A 14,796-nucleotide genomic window follows, 5' to 3' on the forward strand; every position below is an offset into this window, starting at 1 on the left:
CACAAGTTTCAAGCTTAAAACCAGCTGATTGTTGGTTGGTGGCAGCTTGTAGTTTGTATATTTTCACAGTTTGGATGTGACATCAGAATGCTAAACACAGTTTTAACAACAATATATAGATTCTCCTAAAATACACCCTTCACAATGAGCGTTAACAATAAAAATCAAGCTGGTACCAGTAACATTTTTGTGGTGTATTTGCCATATGTATTATATCAGTATTTGTAATTACAAATTAAAATTATTGTTTATTATTGTCTCATTAATATATACATGTAATATGTAGAAGAAAAGTCTGATTTATTTTTTAATACATAGATTTTAAAAGTTTGTGTTTTGTTATTTTAAATTTTTCCACAACACAGATATCATATTGGAGTATTCCACAGACATGGGAAAGCATTGGGATATGTTATTAGATGATTGTTTACCTCTCAATGTTGACTGCATGAAATACCACACTAGGAGTATATTTACTGCTGATGTATACAATGGATGGAATAGAATTATTATACCACTGCCAGTATACACCAGGTATGTATTTATAGTGTATTTATTATATACTATGGTTAGTTAATATACCACACTATAGTTAAATTTACTGTTCAAATTATAATGGATGGATTATTATTATTATACCACTTCCAGTATACACCAGGTATGTATTTATAGTGTATTTATTATATACTATGGTTAGTTAATATACCACACTATAGTTAAATTTACTGTTCAAATTATATTGAAAGGATTATAATTATTATACCACTGCCAGTATACACCAGGTATGTATTTATAGTGTATTTATAGTGTATTTATTATATGCTATGGTTAGTTAATATACCACAATGTAGGTAAATTTACTGGTCAAATTGTAATGGATGGAATATAATTATTATACCACTGCCAGTATATACTCGGTACATGTATGTATTCATTATATACTATGGTTAGTTAATATACCACACTGTGGGTAGATTTACTGCTCAAATTATATTAAATGGAATAAATTTATTATACCACTGCTAGTATACACCAGGTAAGTATTTATAGTTTATTTATTATATACTACGGTTGGTTAATATACCCCACTGCTTGTAGATTTACTACTCAACTTTAATGAAGTGAATACAATTATTATATCACTGCCAGTATACACCAGGTATGTATTTATTATATACTATGGTTAGTTAATATACCACACTGTGAGTAGATTAACTGCTCATGTGTATATTGAATGGATGTATTCGAAATAGTGTACCTGACGAATAAATGCCAGGTATGCATATACATGTATAGTATATTTTGTATATATTACGGCTGGCTGATATACAACCCTAAAAGAATATTCACTGTTAATGTACTGTATGAAATAGAATTACTTTACCACTCCAGTTGTTTACCATAGTAATTAAATTGTGTACTGTAAAATGATTAATTTTCACTGGGTTTAAATTTCACTGATTTACCATTTCAGGCATATTCAGTGGGTTTTAAATTCATGGTGTTATTATTTAGATAATGTGTTCTATGCTAAATTTTACATATTCACTTGGTTTTAATTTAGCGCATTTTCCAGTCAGCGAAATAAGCCAAATTAAAACCCATTGAATAATTAACTTCTTTACAGTATATGTATATTATAACCTGAAATTTTACACTGGAATTGGATGTTCTGCAATGTAGCTATGTATTATGTGAAATTCATAGTTATAATCACTATCAGCCAAGCAAGTTATACAAAGTAAGGATCATGCCAACAAAATAAAACTACTGAGAAATCTACCTCAATTGATGCTCACTTTGGCTTGATGAGTAGAGTATTAAATTTTCACTTTTCTGCTTTTTACATGTGATTCTGTATACTACCTTACAGGCCGATAAAAAAATACAGGTTAAATTTTTCTCTCTTCTTTGCCAGAAACTGATTCATTAAGGCAATAACAATATTAAAGTTATTGTGCTATTAAAGACATATAAAAATAACTAGATAGTTGATGCTTAAAATTACACCAAACCCGCAAAACTAATTATTCATATTTTTCAGGTCCAAGAGCACTCGTTTCCGATGGAGCCAACCAGTTGGCTTTGAACCAGCACATACATGGGCCATTCGCTATGTTTACATTGGAGATGAATGCATGGACTTGTGTTCAGGTCATGGTAGATGTGATGTCGGTATATGCGTATGTGATGACGCCTGGGCTGGGGATACATGTAACATTCCGTTAAAGCCATTACCAAAACAACTGAGGGATAAATTTGAAAAGCCTCCTGATAAAGCTTGGATAACTGTGAATGGTGGGTTGATTTCCGACATCTGTGAACCGCTACCGTCTGGTAAAGCTTTACATTTCTATGGGGTAAGTGACGTTATACTGCAAAATACCCACAATGCAACATCATATCGACCATTTCTATTTTTCAATTTTATCCATTGTTCATTATGATTACTGTAAATCACTTAATTTTTACTATTTGGTAACTTTATGGCATTCATGAAGACAAAATTGTGTTGTAGAATCCCTGAGAAATTTTTGCTGATTCATGAACATTTTTCTCTACTGAAATTTAAGCTGTTTACAATAATAATAGAGGTGAAAGAAGCAGTCTTTTTTGTGCATTTATAATAGGAGTTATCATGTGATGATTGTCAAGCCATCATAAAAGAATATTCTTTGCACACATATTAATTGTTTTTATTTTATCATAGAAAGCTTAGTAGTACTATGTTTGTTTTTTAGGCATGTACTCGACAGCTGATTACAACTGATCTAGATCTCTCTGAAGTGAAACTCTTACAGTTTTATTTCAAATATGGATGTATGAGTGTACCTAGCAACCGTAACCAAGGTGTCTTTGTTGAATACTCTGTGAATGGTGGTATCTCGTGGCAACCACTGACTGAACTGTTCTATGATCAGTTTACTCAGCCAAGGTGTGACTAATGATTTGTTACATTGTTTCACACTATATATATTAGGCCAGACGTTTATTATCCCTTGTTTGGCGAACGCGCCGAATGAACATAAGCCGAAAATGAAATAAAAATAAAATTTTATTTCAGCATAATTTTTCGCGTCCACCGACTTGTAAGAGCAAAAAAACTTATTTTTATCTTCATTTTTTTTCCGCCCGCCGCATAACAAACCCAAATTGCATTTTCGTGGGAGTATCGTGATCAAAGTACCGAAGTCTTGCGCAGATGAGAAACAAGGTTATACATGGAATAAAATTTTATTTTATTTCTTCTCTCTGATCAATGATCTCACTTACAATTCTAATGGAAAAAAAGAATTAATTTAATTTTTTTCCGCCCTTCTCAAAAAAAATGCCTTATAAAAACTCAAGAAACAAGGAATAACAAGCAGCCTGTCGGCTGAGATAGCTCCGCTGTTAGCAATGCGCATTTCAATTAAAGAACAGAACTATGTATAGTATCTAAGCAATCGGACTTGCTGTTTTCAACAAGAATTCAAAAATATCACTTTTCACCAAAAATGACAAAAATATTCATCAAAATTAGAGAATTTAAAATATCATTATGAAATGAACAAATCTGAGAGTGGTCCACATGTATTACCTATATATTCAATATCAAAGCAATTGGACTTGTAGTTTTTAACAAGAAGTCGAAAATATCACTTTTTACCAAAAGTGACAACAATATTTACCAAAATTAGAGAATTACAGATATCATTACAAAATGAACAAATCTGAGAGAGGTCCACTTGAAGTACCTATATATGTAATATCAAAACAATCAGACTTGTGGTTTTTAACAAGAAGTCGAAAATATCACTTTTTACTAAAAATAACAAAAATATTCACTAAAATTAGAGAATTGAAGATATCAACATGAAATGAACAAACCTAAGAGAGGTCTACCCAAGGTACATATACACCAAGTATCAAAGCATTCAGGCTTATAGTTTTCAAGAAGAAGTCAAAAAAGTAAAATATTGACACGGACGATGATGAACGACGGACGACGACGGACAATCTCTCATATGATAAGCTCCGCTCGACAAAGTCGACAGCGGAGCTAAAAAAAGTCTGGCCTTACATATCAACCATATTGTTTTATTAAGGAGCTGATCAAATGTTTAAAACTCAGGTGGGGGGGGCATATTTTGAAATAATAATCTGCACAGACAAAATTGTATACCAGTAAAAAACCATGTACTATTCACAATTAATAGAAGAAACCAACAAAAATTACAGCAATGCAATGCCTAATTAAAATTTAGGTCCAAACTAATTCTTCTCGCTTCTTTCTGGTGATCAGCCCCTAGCATACCATTTGTCCAGCCCCTGTGGAAAATGATCATATTTTACTTTAAACAATACAGTGACTCGTAAATAACGTTGCTGACAGATTTTCACATCAGCATATCACTTAGCTGCAATGATGTTTGGTTTTTAAATTTCAAATATTTGTCATGTTTTTTTGACTATTATAGCTCAGGTTAAAAAGATTTCTGGTTTTAGTGTTTGAAGTTGTTATTTGGTGAATTGTTGACATCCTAAGAGGCTGAAACTCAACCACGAATAAATCCATGAAATGCTCGATAATTTCCCACTATTGGCAAAATACTTCAGACACAAATATCTTGCAAATAACATAAATTCTGCATTAATTATATGATGCATGTTACTAGACATGCCAAAGACTTTAAACATAAATGTTGTCGACAATAAAACTTTGATATACCAGACACTGAAAGTGAATGCTGAAATGTTTATTCATGCCAGTCATAGTCTTGTACATTCTCTGATTACTCATTATGTAATGAAATTTATTAAATTTAATATTAATGCAAATTTCCTCCTATTCCTCAGCTTTATATCAGTACAGATTCCAGCAGCTGCCAGACGTAGTGGTGCCAGACTCAGATGGTGGCAGCCGAAACACTCCGGACAAGGAAAGAATGACTGGGCCATTGATAACGTTCTTTTGGCAGGGTCTGAGTCACTGTCGAACTCGCTGAAGGACAGATTTGATGATAGTGAACTTGACCCTCATTGGCTTTACTTGGACAACTCCGGATTAGGTAGTTTCTGTCAGGCAGACAGCACTACAAATGATGTTTTTAATATTGTTCAACAAGTGGGAGACACGAATGTACCACTAGCACCAGCTCTGATTGGTTTGCCAGCTAAAGGGGAGAACGTCTCTATAATAACCGAGGACTTACTTCTTGATAAAGACTCAATTCTTCAATTCAAGGTAGGGAAATCCCAAATTACAAGAAAATCATTTTATAAAACATTTTACTATCATTGCACTGCATTCAGATTCTATAACATAATTGGTCGATATACAGGTAAGCTCAAAACAGATCAACAGATTGGCATCTATATGCTTGTAAATGCCACATATAATGCAAGGGCTTTTTGTAAACACCACACATTGGATCTAAATATGTTGCAAATAAAGTTATTTGAATGATACATTCAATGTTGCATCATAGGGATTGAAATCTAATGAGCAAATGACATGCTACATGTATGATATACTTTATTTTATACTGGAATTAATTTTTGCTGAAAAGACAGTTTGGCTGTTTTGCATGAAATTTATTTCCACTGATTTTCGATGGGTAATTAGATCAGTTATAGGATATAGGAAAAAAAGATATTTTCACTGATTTATCCCTTCAGTGAAAATATTGAAAATAAATTCCAAGTGAAAATAAACTGCTTTTCTGTAAGTGTACAATAATTTTTGTATTGATGTAAATTAAAGTTGGTAATTGCAACTTGTTATCATGTGATTATGGTTTTAGATGAGTATGTTTTTAAGTGGCTGACCAAAACTCGCATTTACAATTATAAATAGCTTCTTTTAACTTGTGTGATTACCTATACCAGTCACTAAGTACAGTCTAAATTATGTTGAATATTTCTGCCGTGATGTCTAACGTTATTATTCTGCTATTGTAGATCAGTGTTGGGTGTAATAAAACCAGTTCATCTACAATTCTACCAGTACATCTCACATACTCCACTGATCATGGCATGACTTGGTCTTACCTCATTCCACAATGCCTCCCTTATGACCCACAATGCAATGGTGAAGTTACTCAGCCAAGCGTGTATTTTGCCAATGTGGGATGGCGGAGGGTAACAATAAACCTGCCAGAGAAAGTCTTGGAGAGGTACGTCAGATTATTATCTCTCTTAGTTCTCTGTTTTGATAGATGTTTAAGAAATGTATTCTAATCTTGGTATCTAAAATAGACTTTTTATCTTCTCTCACTTTCATTCTTTCACAGAGAATATATATTTACATCAAACAAAAACAACAAATTTCAAAAATGTATCTGGAGCAATATTTCAATAAAACACATAACGACAGACATGACTCCACTTGTATTATTGCCAATTATTATCTTCCCTGCGTTTTCCCTAGAGCAAAACAAGGTCCATTATCTACTGTGTCAACTCAGGAACGTCAAATTGCAAAATTTAACAGACTTGCTGTAACATACTAGTATCACTATTTAGAAATAGTTTTGTGTGTATCGACATCCCTAACCCTAAATTAAATCTCATCCCAGCCTTCCAATTCAATTGTACTGTATATGGCTCCTCTGGTAACTATACATTGTAGGTGTCCTTAGGATGGGCATATACAATTAAATTGGAAACATTGGAGGGTAGAGGTACAAAAGGAATTCTTTCCCATCATTTATGCATGTACTTGTTGAAATTTGTACATATCAAATATGTGAGAACCTTGGATCTGTTGCTTTACATTCTTAAATTGATAAATTTGTGACCATGGTTACTAAACTACATTGTAGTTGATGAACTGATGAGTGTTAACCGGTATGTCTTGTCCTTCAGACCTGTGAGATTCCGATGGTGGCAGGAAGGTAAATCTGATCCACCCACTCCACAATGGGCAATTGACGACATCTTTATATCTCGGTCTTGTCGCAATATATGCAATGGACATGGAACGTGTGATTACCCACAATGCATTTGTGATGATGGTTACTATGGTGTACATTGTGGAGGGTTGGTTACTACACTGCAGGTACTGAATATCATGATGACTTTATTAGATTATTGTGAGAGTGACACAAAATTCTGATGTGGCTGTATTAATATGCTGTGTACATTACGTTACGTATCCTGGCATTTTCTGGGGGACAAATTTCTTACCAAAAGAATTGCGAGCAGTTGGATTTGATGTTCAGAAAAAACTTTACATGAAAAACTATTTGAGATGCATTATTAGAAATCATTGCTGTAACAAGATAATCAACCAGAAAGAACCAGGATGTACCTTTAGGATTGCGTATAATTTGACAAGTGGCATAAGTCAGTGGTGATGTGTGAATGCATGCTTTGTGATTAAAACATTCTAACTAATCTAATTTTGATTTTTACTTTGTATTTTATTTATTTTTAATTTTGTTTACATCCTTATACAGTCATTTACTGATGTACTAGATTTTAATATAGAATTTAAAAACAGAATCATTTTGAGAAATTTGCAAACATTTCTTTCAGACAACCATCAAAGAACGTTTCAGAGAACCTGATGCTGATGTTTGGTCACTTATACAAGGTGGTAAGATAGTAACTGGCAGATATTCATGTGGTATCATCCGTGAAGAGTCATCACTATATTTCCATGGTTACGGCCTGAGACAATTGGAAACAATCGATTTAGACCTCAGAGGAGCAAGGTAATTTTTTCTTCTTTCTATAAATGTACGTTAGTGCAGACAATCAATCAAACAAAATTAATTTAAATTTTGTAATTAATTCTTTTCAGTTTCATACAGTATCATGCTGTAGTTGGTAGTCATAGCGACACTGATACCTGTGAGAAACCAATCAGTAGGAATGAGAACGTTATCATCCAGTATTCAATAGATGGAGGTAGGATTTGGTTTTTATCCTAAAATCATTGCATATAGGAAACTATATTGACAAAGATGCCATGGTAACCAAGATGGATGAGCTGTAGTGTGTCTTCACAATTCCAAACCATAGTGAATCATGGGATAGTTTTGATCGAATCAGATCTAACACATCTCTATCACAAAGCATGTCAACTTGTGAAACCTGACATAACAATCCCACAATGCATTATTTGGAATTGCAATATGGCCTATGGAAGCAAGATAATATTTTTTGTGTTAAAGTGTAACTGGACACCCAGCAATGCATTGAGGAACTTAATCCTTGTCTTTTTCAATGTCTTACAAAATATGTCTCATGACTATGGATAAAACTTTTAATGTTCATGATTATTTATTTGTTTTCAGGAATAAGTTGGCGTTTATTGCATGAACTAGACTATGAACATTATTTAACTCCACAACAGGATTACATTCCATTACCAACAAAAGCTAGAACAGAGAGTACTAAAATAAGATGGTGGCAACCTGTTGACATGGAAACGTACCGCTACCAAGCCCAGTGGGCAATAGATGATATTTTAATTGGTGAGTGTGAATAAATAAGTTAGAAAAAGCTAAAATATAATCATTTTATTACTGTTATTTATTTGCATGTGAAGGTCTGGAAGAAAATAACTGCTGAATTTGAAGGAAAATGGATTATTTGCATGATATAAAGCATTAAATTTTGTTTCCCTTCACTAAAACATTGCTGCATTCTATTTGTATGATTATTATATCAGTGAATAGAAGTTTGATGAAAACATGTGTGAAATAAAAAAGTCTAACTGAGTGTGTGAACATGCTGTACTTAAAATGAAAACAGCAAAGCTTATTTCCATGACGATTATACTTCTCTTCTCATTCCTGCAGAATTTGTTCAAATACAGATTTTACGTACAGTGTTTTGCTGTCCTTATATGCGCTTTCTGCTGTATATGTATAAAATATGTATCTGATATAGCTTCTATTGAATTCTGGTATTATTGACTAATTTGAGCTCCTGAAATTGGTGTGTGGATTTTATACCTGACACCACACCACACCTACAATACAATTTGCTTATTTCCCATGTAGGTGACAATGTTAACATTTGGTTAACAAATGATCATTGATTCAAATGGTATTCACAATTAAACCTATAATTCAACTGTAAACCATTTATTACGGTACACATAGTTGTCAGCAGTAATACATCTATATGCAACCAGCTGAATGAATGCAACATGGTACTAAATTGTACTACTTTTCGGAAGAAATCAACAGACTGTCTGCTGAATGAATGCAACATGGTACTATATTGTACTACTTTTCGGAAGAAATCAACAGACTGTCTGCTGAATGAATGCAACATGGTACTATATTGTACTACTTTTCGGAAGAAATCAACAGACTGTCTGATCTATGGATATCAGATCACTGGGTGTCTTTCAAACCAAATACATGTAATATGGAACTGACCATATAAAAAATTCTCCAAAATAAAAAAGTGCCATCTGACATTGATTCCTATCAGTTGGTTATTGATCTTTTCTATTTGAATTTGGAAATTGTTTTTTCTTTTCTGTTTATGTAAATCTAACATATGCTGTTTGTTTCTATTAAACAGGTGGCAGTGACATCAATCCCAGCTTCATTGCTGAATATCTTGATAATAAAAACATTGCAGAGGACAACTGGGAATTTTATCCAAACGCCATCCTGACCCATGGAGTCTGTGGTAACCATGGTTACAATTTCTACTGGCAAGGTGGCAAAGGTGATACAAGTGACAACACCATGGCAACCAGGCAGTTGATAGTGACAGACAATTTTATGATCCAATTTAAGGTATTTTTACTTGTACACTATAGTAGTAATGATATTTTATGTACCGGTATTTTGGAATTAAAATTTGCATAAATTTTATATTTGTTACCATAATTTTTAATTTTGAAATTTGATTGATGCAGTTTCTTGTTGTCATGGTCAAAAAAGTGAACTTTTTATTTTAAAATACATCCTGTCTCTAAATATAAAATTAAATAATGAAATATATTTTTTATTCTCAATCCTTTTGTTTTTTTTGTTTTTAAAAAATTCTTGTGTATAACAAGCTCAAAATAATTCCTTTCATTTCTGAAATTGCATTAAACATCCATTCACTTTTTTTTACAAAATTGTTACTGAAAATAATGGGGTTGTAAGTCAATTTTTTTCTCTCATAAATCATTTGATGGTGCACAAATTTTGTATTTATTGATGCACGTACACTTGCAGTACTAAACTAGTGAGACCTGTAACCACAAAACTCGAGTATTATAATTTTCCCGTCTTTCAGATTGTTGTTGGTTGTGGTAGCCAGACAGATCATTGCTCTTCAGATGAACCAGTGAGATTGGAATACAACACAGATCCAGTGAAACCAAGATGGCAGCTGTTAGAATCTTTGTGTTTACCCGGTATAGTAGACCATGTAGAGTGTTTGCCACATTATTACCATACAGATAGTGTTTATGATACTAATGGATATAACCAGTGGACAAGAATTGTTATGCAGTTACCAGATACTACAATATCAAGGTAAACATCTGCATGCTATTTTGTAGTCATGGCATTAATATTTAAAGTTTGTTGGCATACATTTTAATTTCTTGTAAATAATTATAATAATGATTTTTACACATGTACATATTGAATTAAATTTCATGATTTTTGGAAGATTTGCACCGTAGTACAAGCATAAGTAGTTTCAACGATGGCAGTTTCACTATGTATGCATGGTTTCACTTGATTTGCACTGGAGTAAAAGTAAAAGTTGTCCTAGCAATGTCAATTTCACCATGTACGCCAAGTTTCACTTGATTTGCACTGGAGTACAAGCAAAAGTTGTCCTAGCAATGTCAATTTCACCATGTATGCCAAGTTTCACTTGATTTGCACCAAAGTACAAGCAAAAGCTGTTCTAGCGATGACAATTTCACCATGTATGCCAAGTTTCACTTGATTTGCACCAAAGTACAAGCAAAAGTTGTCCTAGCAATGGCAGTTTCACCATGTATGCCAGGTTTTATTTGATTTGTACCAAAGTACAAGCAAAAGTAGTTCTAGCGATGGCAGTTTCACCATGTATGCCAGGTTTTATTTGATTTGTACCAAAGTACAGGCAAAAGCAGTTCTAGCGATGACAGTTTCACCATGTATGCCAGGTTTTATTTGATTTGTACCAAAGTACAGGCAAAAGCAGTTCTAGCGATGACAGTTTCACCATGTATGCCAGGTTTTATTTGATTTGTACCAAAGTACAAGCAAAAGTTGTCCTAGCAATGTCAATTTCACCATGTATGCCGAGTTTCACTTGATTTGCACCAAAGTACAAGCAAAAGTTGTCCTAGCAATGTCAATTTCACCATGTATGCCAAGTTTCACTTGATTTGCACCAAAGTACAAGCAAATGTTGTCCTAGCAATGTCAATTTCACCATGTATGCCGTATTTCACTTGATTTTCATCAAAGTACAAGCAAAAGCTGATCTAGCGATGGCAATTTCACCATGTATGCCGAGTTTCACTTGATTTGCACCAAAGTACAAGCAAAAGTTGTTCTAGCAATGTCAATTTCACCATGTATGCCGTATTTCACTTGATTTTCATCAAAGTACAAGCAAAAGCTGATCTAGCGATGGCAATTTCACCATGTATGCCGAGTTTCACTTGATTTGCACCAAAGTACAAGCAAAAGTTGTTCTAGCAATGTCAATTTCACCATGTATGCCGAGTTTCACTTGATTTGCACCAAAGTACAGGAGAAAGTAGTTCTAGTGATGACCGTTTCACCATGTATGCCAGGTTTTATTTGATTTGTACCAAAGTACAGGCGAAAGTAGTTCTAGTGATGACCGTTTCACCATGTATGCCAGGATTTATTTGATTTGTACCAAAGTACAGGCAAAAGTAGTTCTAGCGATGGCAGTTTCACCATGTATGCCAAGTTTTATTTGATTTATACCAAAGTACAGGCGAAAGTAGTTCTAGTGATGACTGTTTCACCATGTATGCCAGGTTTTATTTGATTTGTACCAAAGTACAGGCGAAAGTAGTTCTAGTGATGACAGTTTCACCATGTATGCCAGGATTTATTTGATTTGTACCAAAGTACAGACAAAAGTAGTTCTAGCGATGGCAGTTTCACCATGTATGCCAAATTTCATTTGATTTGTACCAAAGTACAGGCAAAAGTAGTTCTAGTGATGGCAGTTTCACCATGTATGCCAAATTTCATTTGATTTGTACCAAAGTACAGGCAAAAGTAGTTCTAGTGATGACAGTTTCACCATGTATGCCAGGTTTTATTTGATTTGTACCAAAGTACAGGCAAAAGTAGTTCTAGTGATGACAGTTTCACCATGTATGCCAGGTTTCATTTGATTTGTACCAAAGTACAGGCAAAAGTAGTTCTAGTGATGACAGTTTCACCATGTATGCCGAATATCACTTTACCAATACAGGCTTTGTGGGTTGGCAGATGTTAGGGTTTTGACAGAAAATTTGTGGATGGTTTATTTCCGCATGGGTGATGCATATTTAACTTTTACTCAGTGGTGAAGGGAGGGGGGTATATTTGGTAGTTTTGGGTATATGAAATGAATATTGGATTTGATTTTTTCTTAAAGCTCTACTCAGTTTCGTTGGAGACAGCCATCAGCTACCCGCCAAGCACCAAGCTGGTCCCTAGACGATATTTACATTGGTGAACAATGTCCACAATTATGTAATGGTCATGGTATATGTGTTGAAACCAAACGGTGTATATGTGATGCCGGTTATCATGGTAAGTTTTTTACATGTTGGTTTCAAAATAAAAACTTAGGTATTATTTGCAGCTAGCATGTGTATTGAAATAAGCTACAATGTAGTTTGTGTAGAAAAGTTTTCAAACCTGTTACTTGTAGAATATTTAAAAAGAAAACGAGCTAATAGTACACTGTATGTGGAAGAGAATATTTACCCTCAGTAACCCACAGTATCTATTTAACTAAACCTTTTGAATTTCAACTTTGGTGACCTTTCTTAAAATAAATCCACATAATGTTTTGTTTCATTCAAAATTAACGATTACGATGAAAAAATTATGGTGTTAATAAGATTACGACCAACAGATCTCAACTTTTCAAACCCTGTCAAAAACAGTCACAAGCAGTAGGCGTAAAAGTTTGTAAAAGTTAGCATGTGCTGCATTGGCTACAACAAAGTGCTGATTATCGCATATTTTGGTTCTTCCTGAAAATCTTTAGGAGAAAGCTGTGAATTGCCGATATCTAAGTTACCACGTTACATGATAGAGACATTTGAAGCTGCCATTACATCTAGCAAATGGTCGTCTGTACGAGGTGGTGCTATCGGTAGAGGATGTGGATCATTACTACCGTATGCACATGGTAAAAACCTGTACTTCAATGGATGCGGTATCAGAGAAGCTGTTACCATAGAGATGGACACAACAAAGGCTAGGTAACTTAAATGATTCATTCTAGCACACCACCATACCCATTTCCAACCTCAATCAAAATATCTGGTGTGAATGCTCCAGGCATTTGGTAGTGTTAGCTAACAATGCTGTGGCGACATAAAATAAATGGCAGATAGAATCGAAAATGTTTTACTGATTGTTACCATTTACGGTAGGGTATCAGGTGGTCCCTGCAAGAAGTTACTTAGGTGGCCACTGTATATATTCCATGTTAGTCCATTCATGTGCACTAAATTAAGGTGACATAAACAATTTTAACATACTTTGATAGGTGATCAAGGATAATGGTCAGGGTTTTTTCTATAAAAAAGATGCAAGAGGGAGCACTGCAATTCAGCGGCGCCACCAAGTGGAGGAGATAGGGATGTGGAGTTAAAATGGAGCATTCTATGGCTTTCTTGGGGCCAAAATTACTATCAGACAGGTCACAGTTGAAGACTGTGGCCACATGTGATCCCTGGTCATTCAGAATTTTATGGTTGTCAGAGGATCTGCTCCCCAGGATAAAGGGGCGCATGGCCATGGCATGAGGGCGCTGTGCCCCTGTTTCCTTGTTTAAAAAAAATCCCTAATGGTTATATCATGCATTTCAAGATTTAAAGAATCCAAAGTTATGTCAATAAAGCATGTTTTATCTGGATGTAACTGAAGATTAATGTAGTACAAGTATATATTACCAAAGACTTTGGTGGTCAAAACATGCATCATCCACAAATATAGTCAAAATATATTTTACTTTACAATTTCAGTGAAATTCAGTTTGTGATCCAGATTGGTAGCACTTCACAGACAACAACATGTAATATGGATTACTATGATGATAACATTGAAAACAAAGCAGTATTATTACAGTACAGTATAAACAACGGCATTGATTGGAGGCTGATAGAGACGCATGATGTCAGCGATTACCTGACTGCCAAGAGAGTGACTTATGAGTTGCCAACAAATGCCAAGAATCAGTTTGCTAAGTTCCGATGGTGGCAGCCATCACATGGTGGTATTGGGCATGACCAGTGGGCTCTAGACCATGTGGAACTCATTCTGTAAGTACCAGTGTTATACAGCTTTCTCAATTGTTAATACAAGAAAACTATACAAACTAGCAACATGCAGTAGGTTATTGGAGAAAAGCCTAAAATGTGACAAGCAGCCTCTCGGCCGAGATAAACTCCGCTCGACAGCAGAGCTAAGATTTAAACCCTTGTCACATGTCCGATACCACAGCCACTACAATATTGGAATTGCATGAATGCAGTAAAACATGGTCACATGATTTATAAAGAGTCCTACGACAAAGGGATTTGACAGTTTAGTGTATATGCAATGAAGTACTTAATGCTCAATCTGTGTTATTTTTTTATTCCAG

General features: G+C 34.3%; 1 protein-coding gene across 1 annotated transcript in view; it reads left to right on the forward strand.

Moving 5' to 3' along the window:
* LOC100377292 (reelin-like) overlaps nt 1-14,796 on the forward strand; it is a 65,889-nt gene that overhangs the window by 50,295 nt on the left and 798 nt on the right. The window contains exons 41-54 of the mRNA XM_085496876.1: nt 366-534; nt 2,045-2,360; nt 2,742-2,935; nt 4,840-5,227; nt 5,944-6,158; nt 6,850-7,042; nt 7,522-7,700; nt 7,790-7,896; nt 8,286-8,465; nt 9,529-9,749; nt 10,240-10,481; nt 12,571-12,728; nt 13,192-13,408; nt 14,177-14,473. Coding sequence (XP_085353002.1) covers nt 366-534; nt 2,045-2,360; nt 2,742-2,935; nt 4,840-5,227; nt 5,944-6,158; nt 6,850-7,042; nt 7,522-7,700; nt 7,790-7,896; nt 8,286-8,465; nt 9,529-9,749; nt 10,240-10,481; nt 12,571-12,728; nt 13,192-13,408; nt 14,177-14,473 — 3,076 coding nt within the window. The remainder of the gene's footprint in view (nt 1-365; nt 535-2,044; nt 2,361-2,741; nt 2,936-4,839; nt 5,228-5,943; nt 6,159-6,849; nt 7,043-7,521; nt 7,701-7,789; nt 7,897-8,285; nt 8,466-9,528; nt 9,750-10,239; nt 10,482-12,570; nt 12,729-13,191; nt 13,409-14,176; nt 14,474-14,796) is intronic.

This window comes from Saccoglossus kowalevskii, chromosome 3, assembly GCF_978046115.1.
Source record: "Saccoglossus kowalevskii chromosome 3, keSacKowa6.1, whole genome shotgun sequence".
In the NCBI taxonomy this organism is placed as follows: domain Eukaryota; kingdom Metazoa; phylum Hemichordata; class Enteropneusta; family Harrimaniidae; genus Saccoglossus; species Saccoglossus kowalevskii.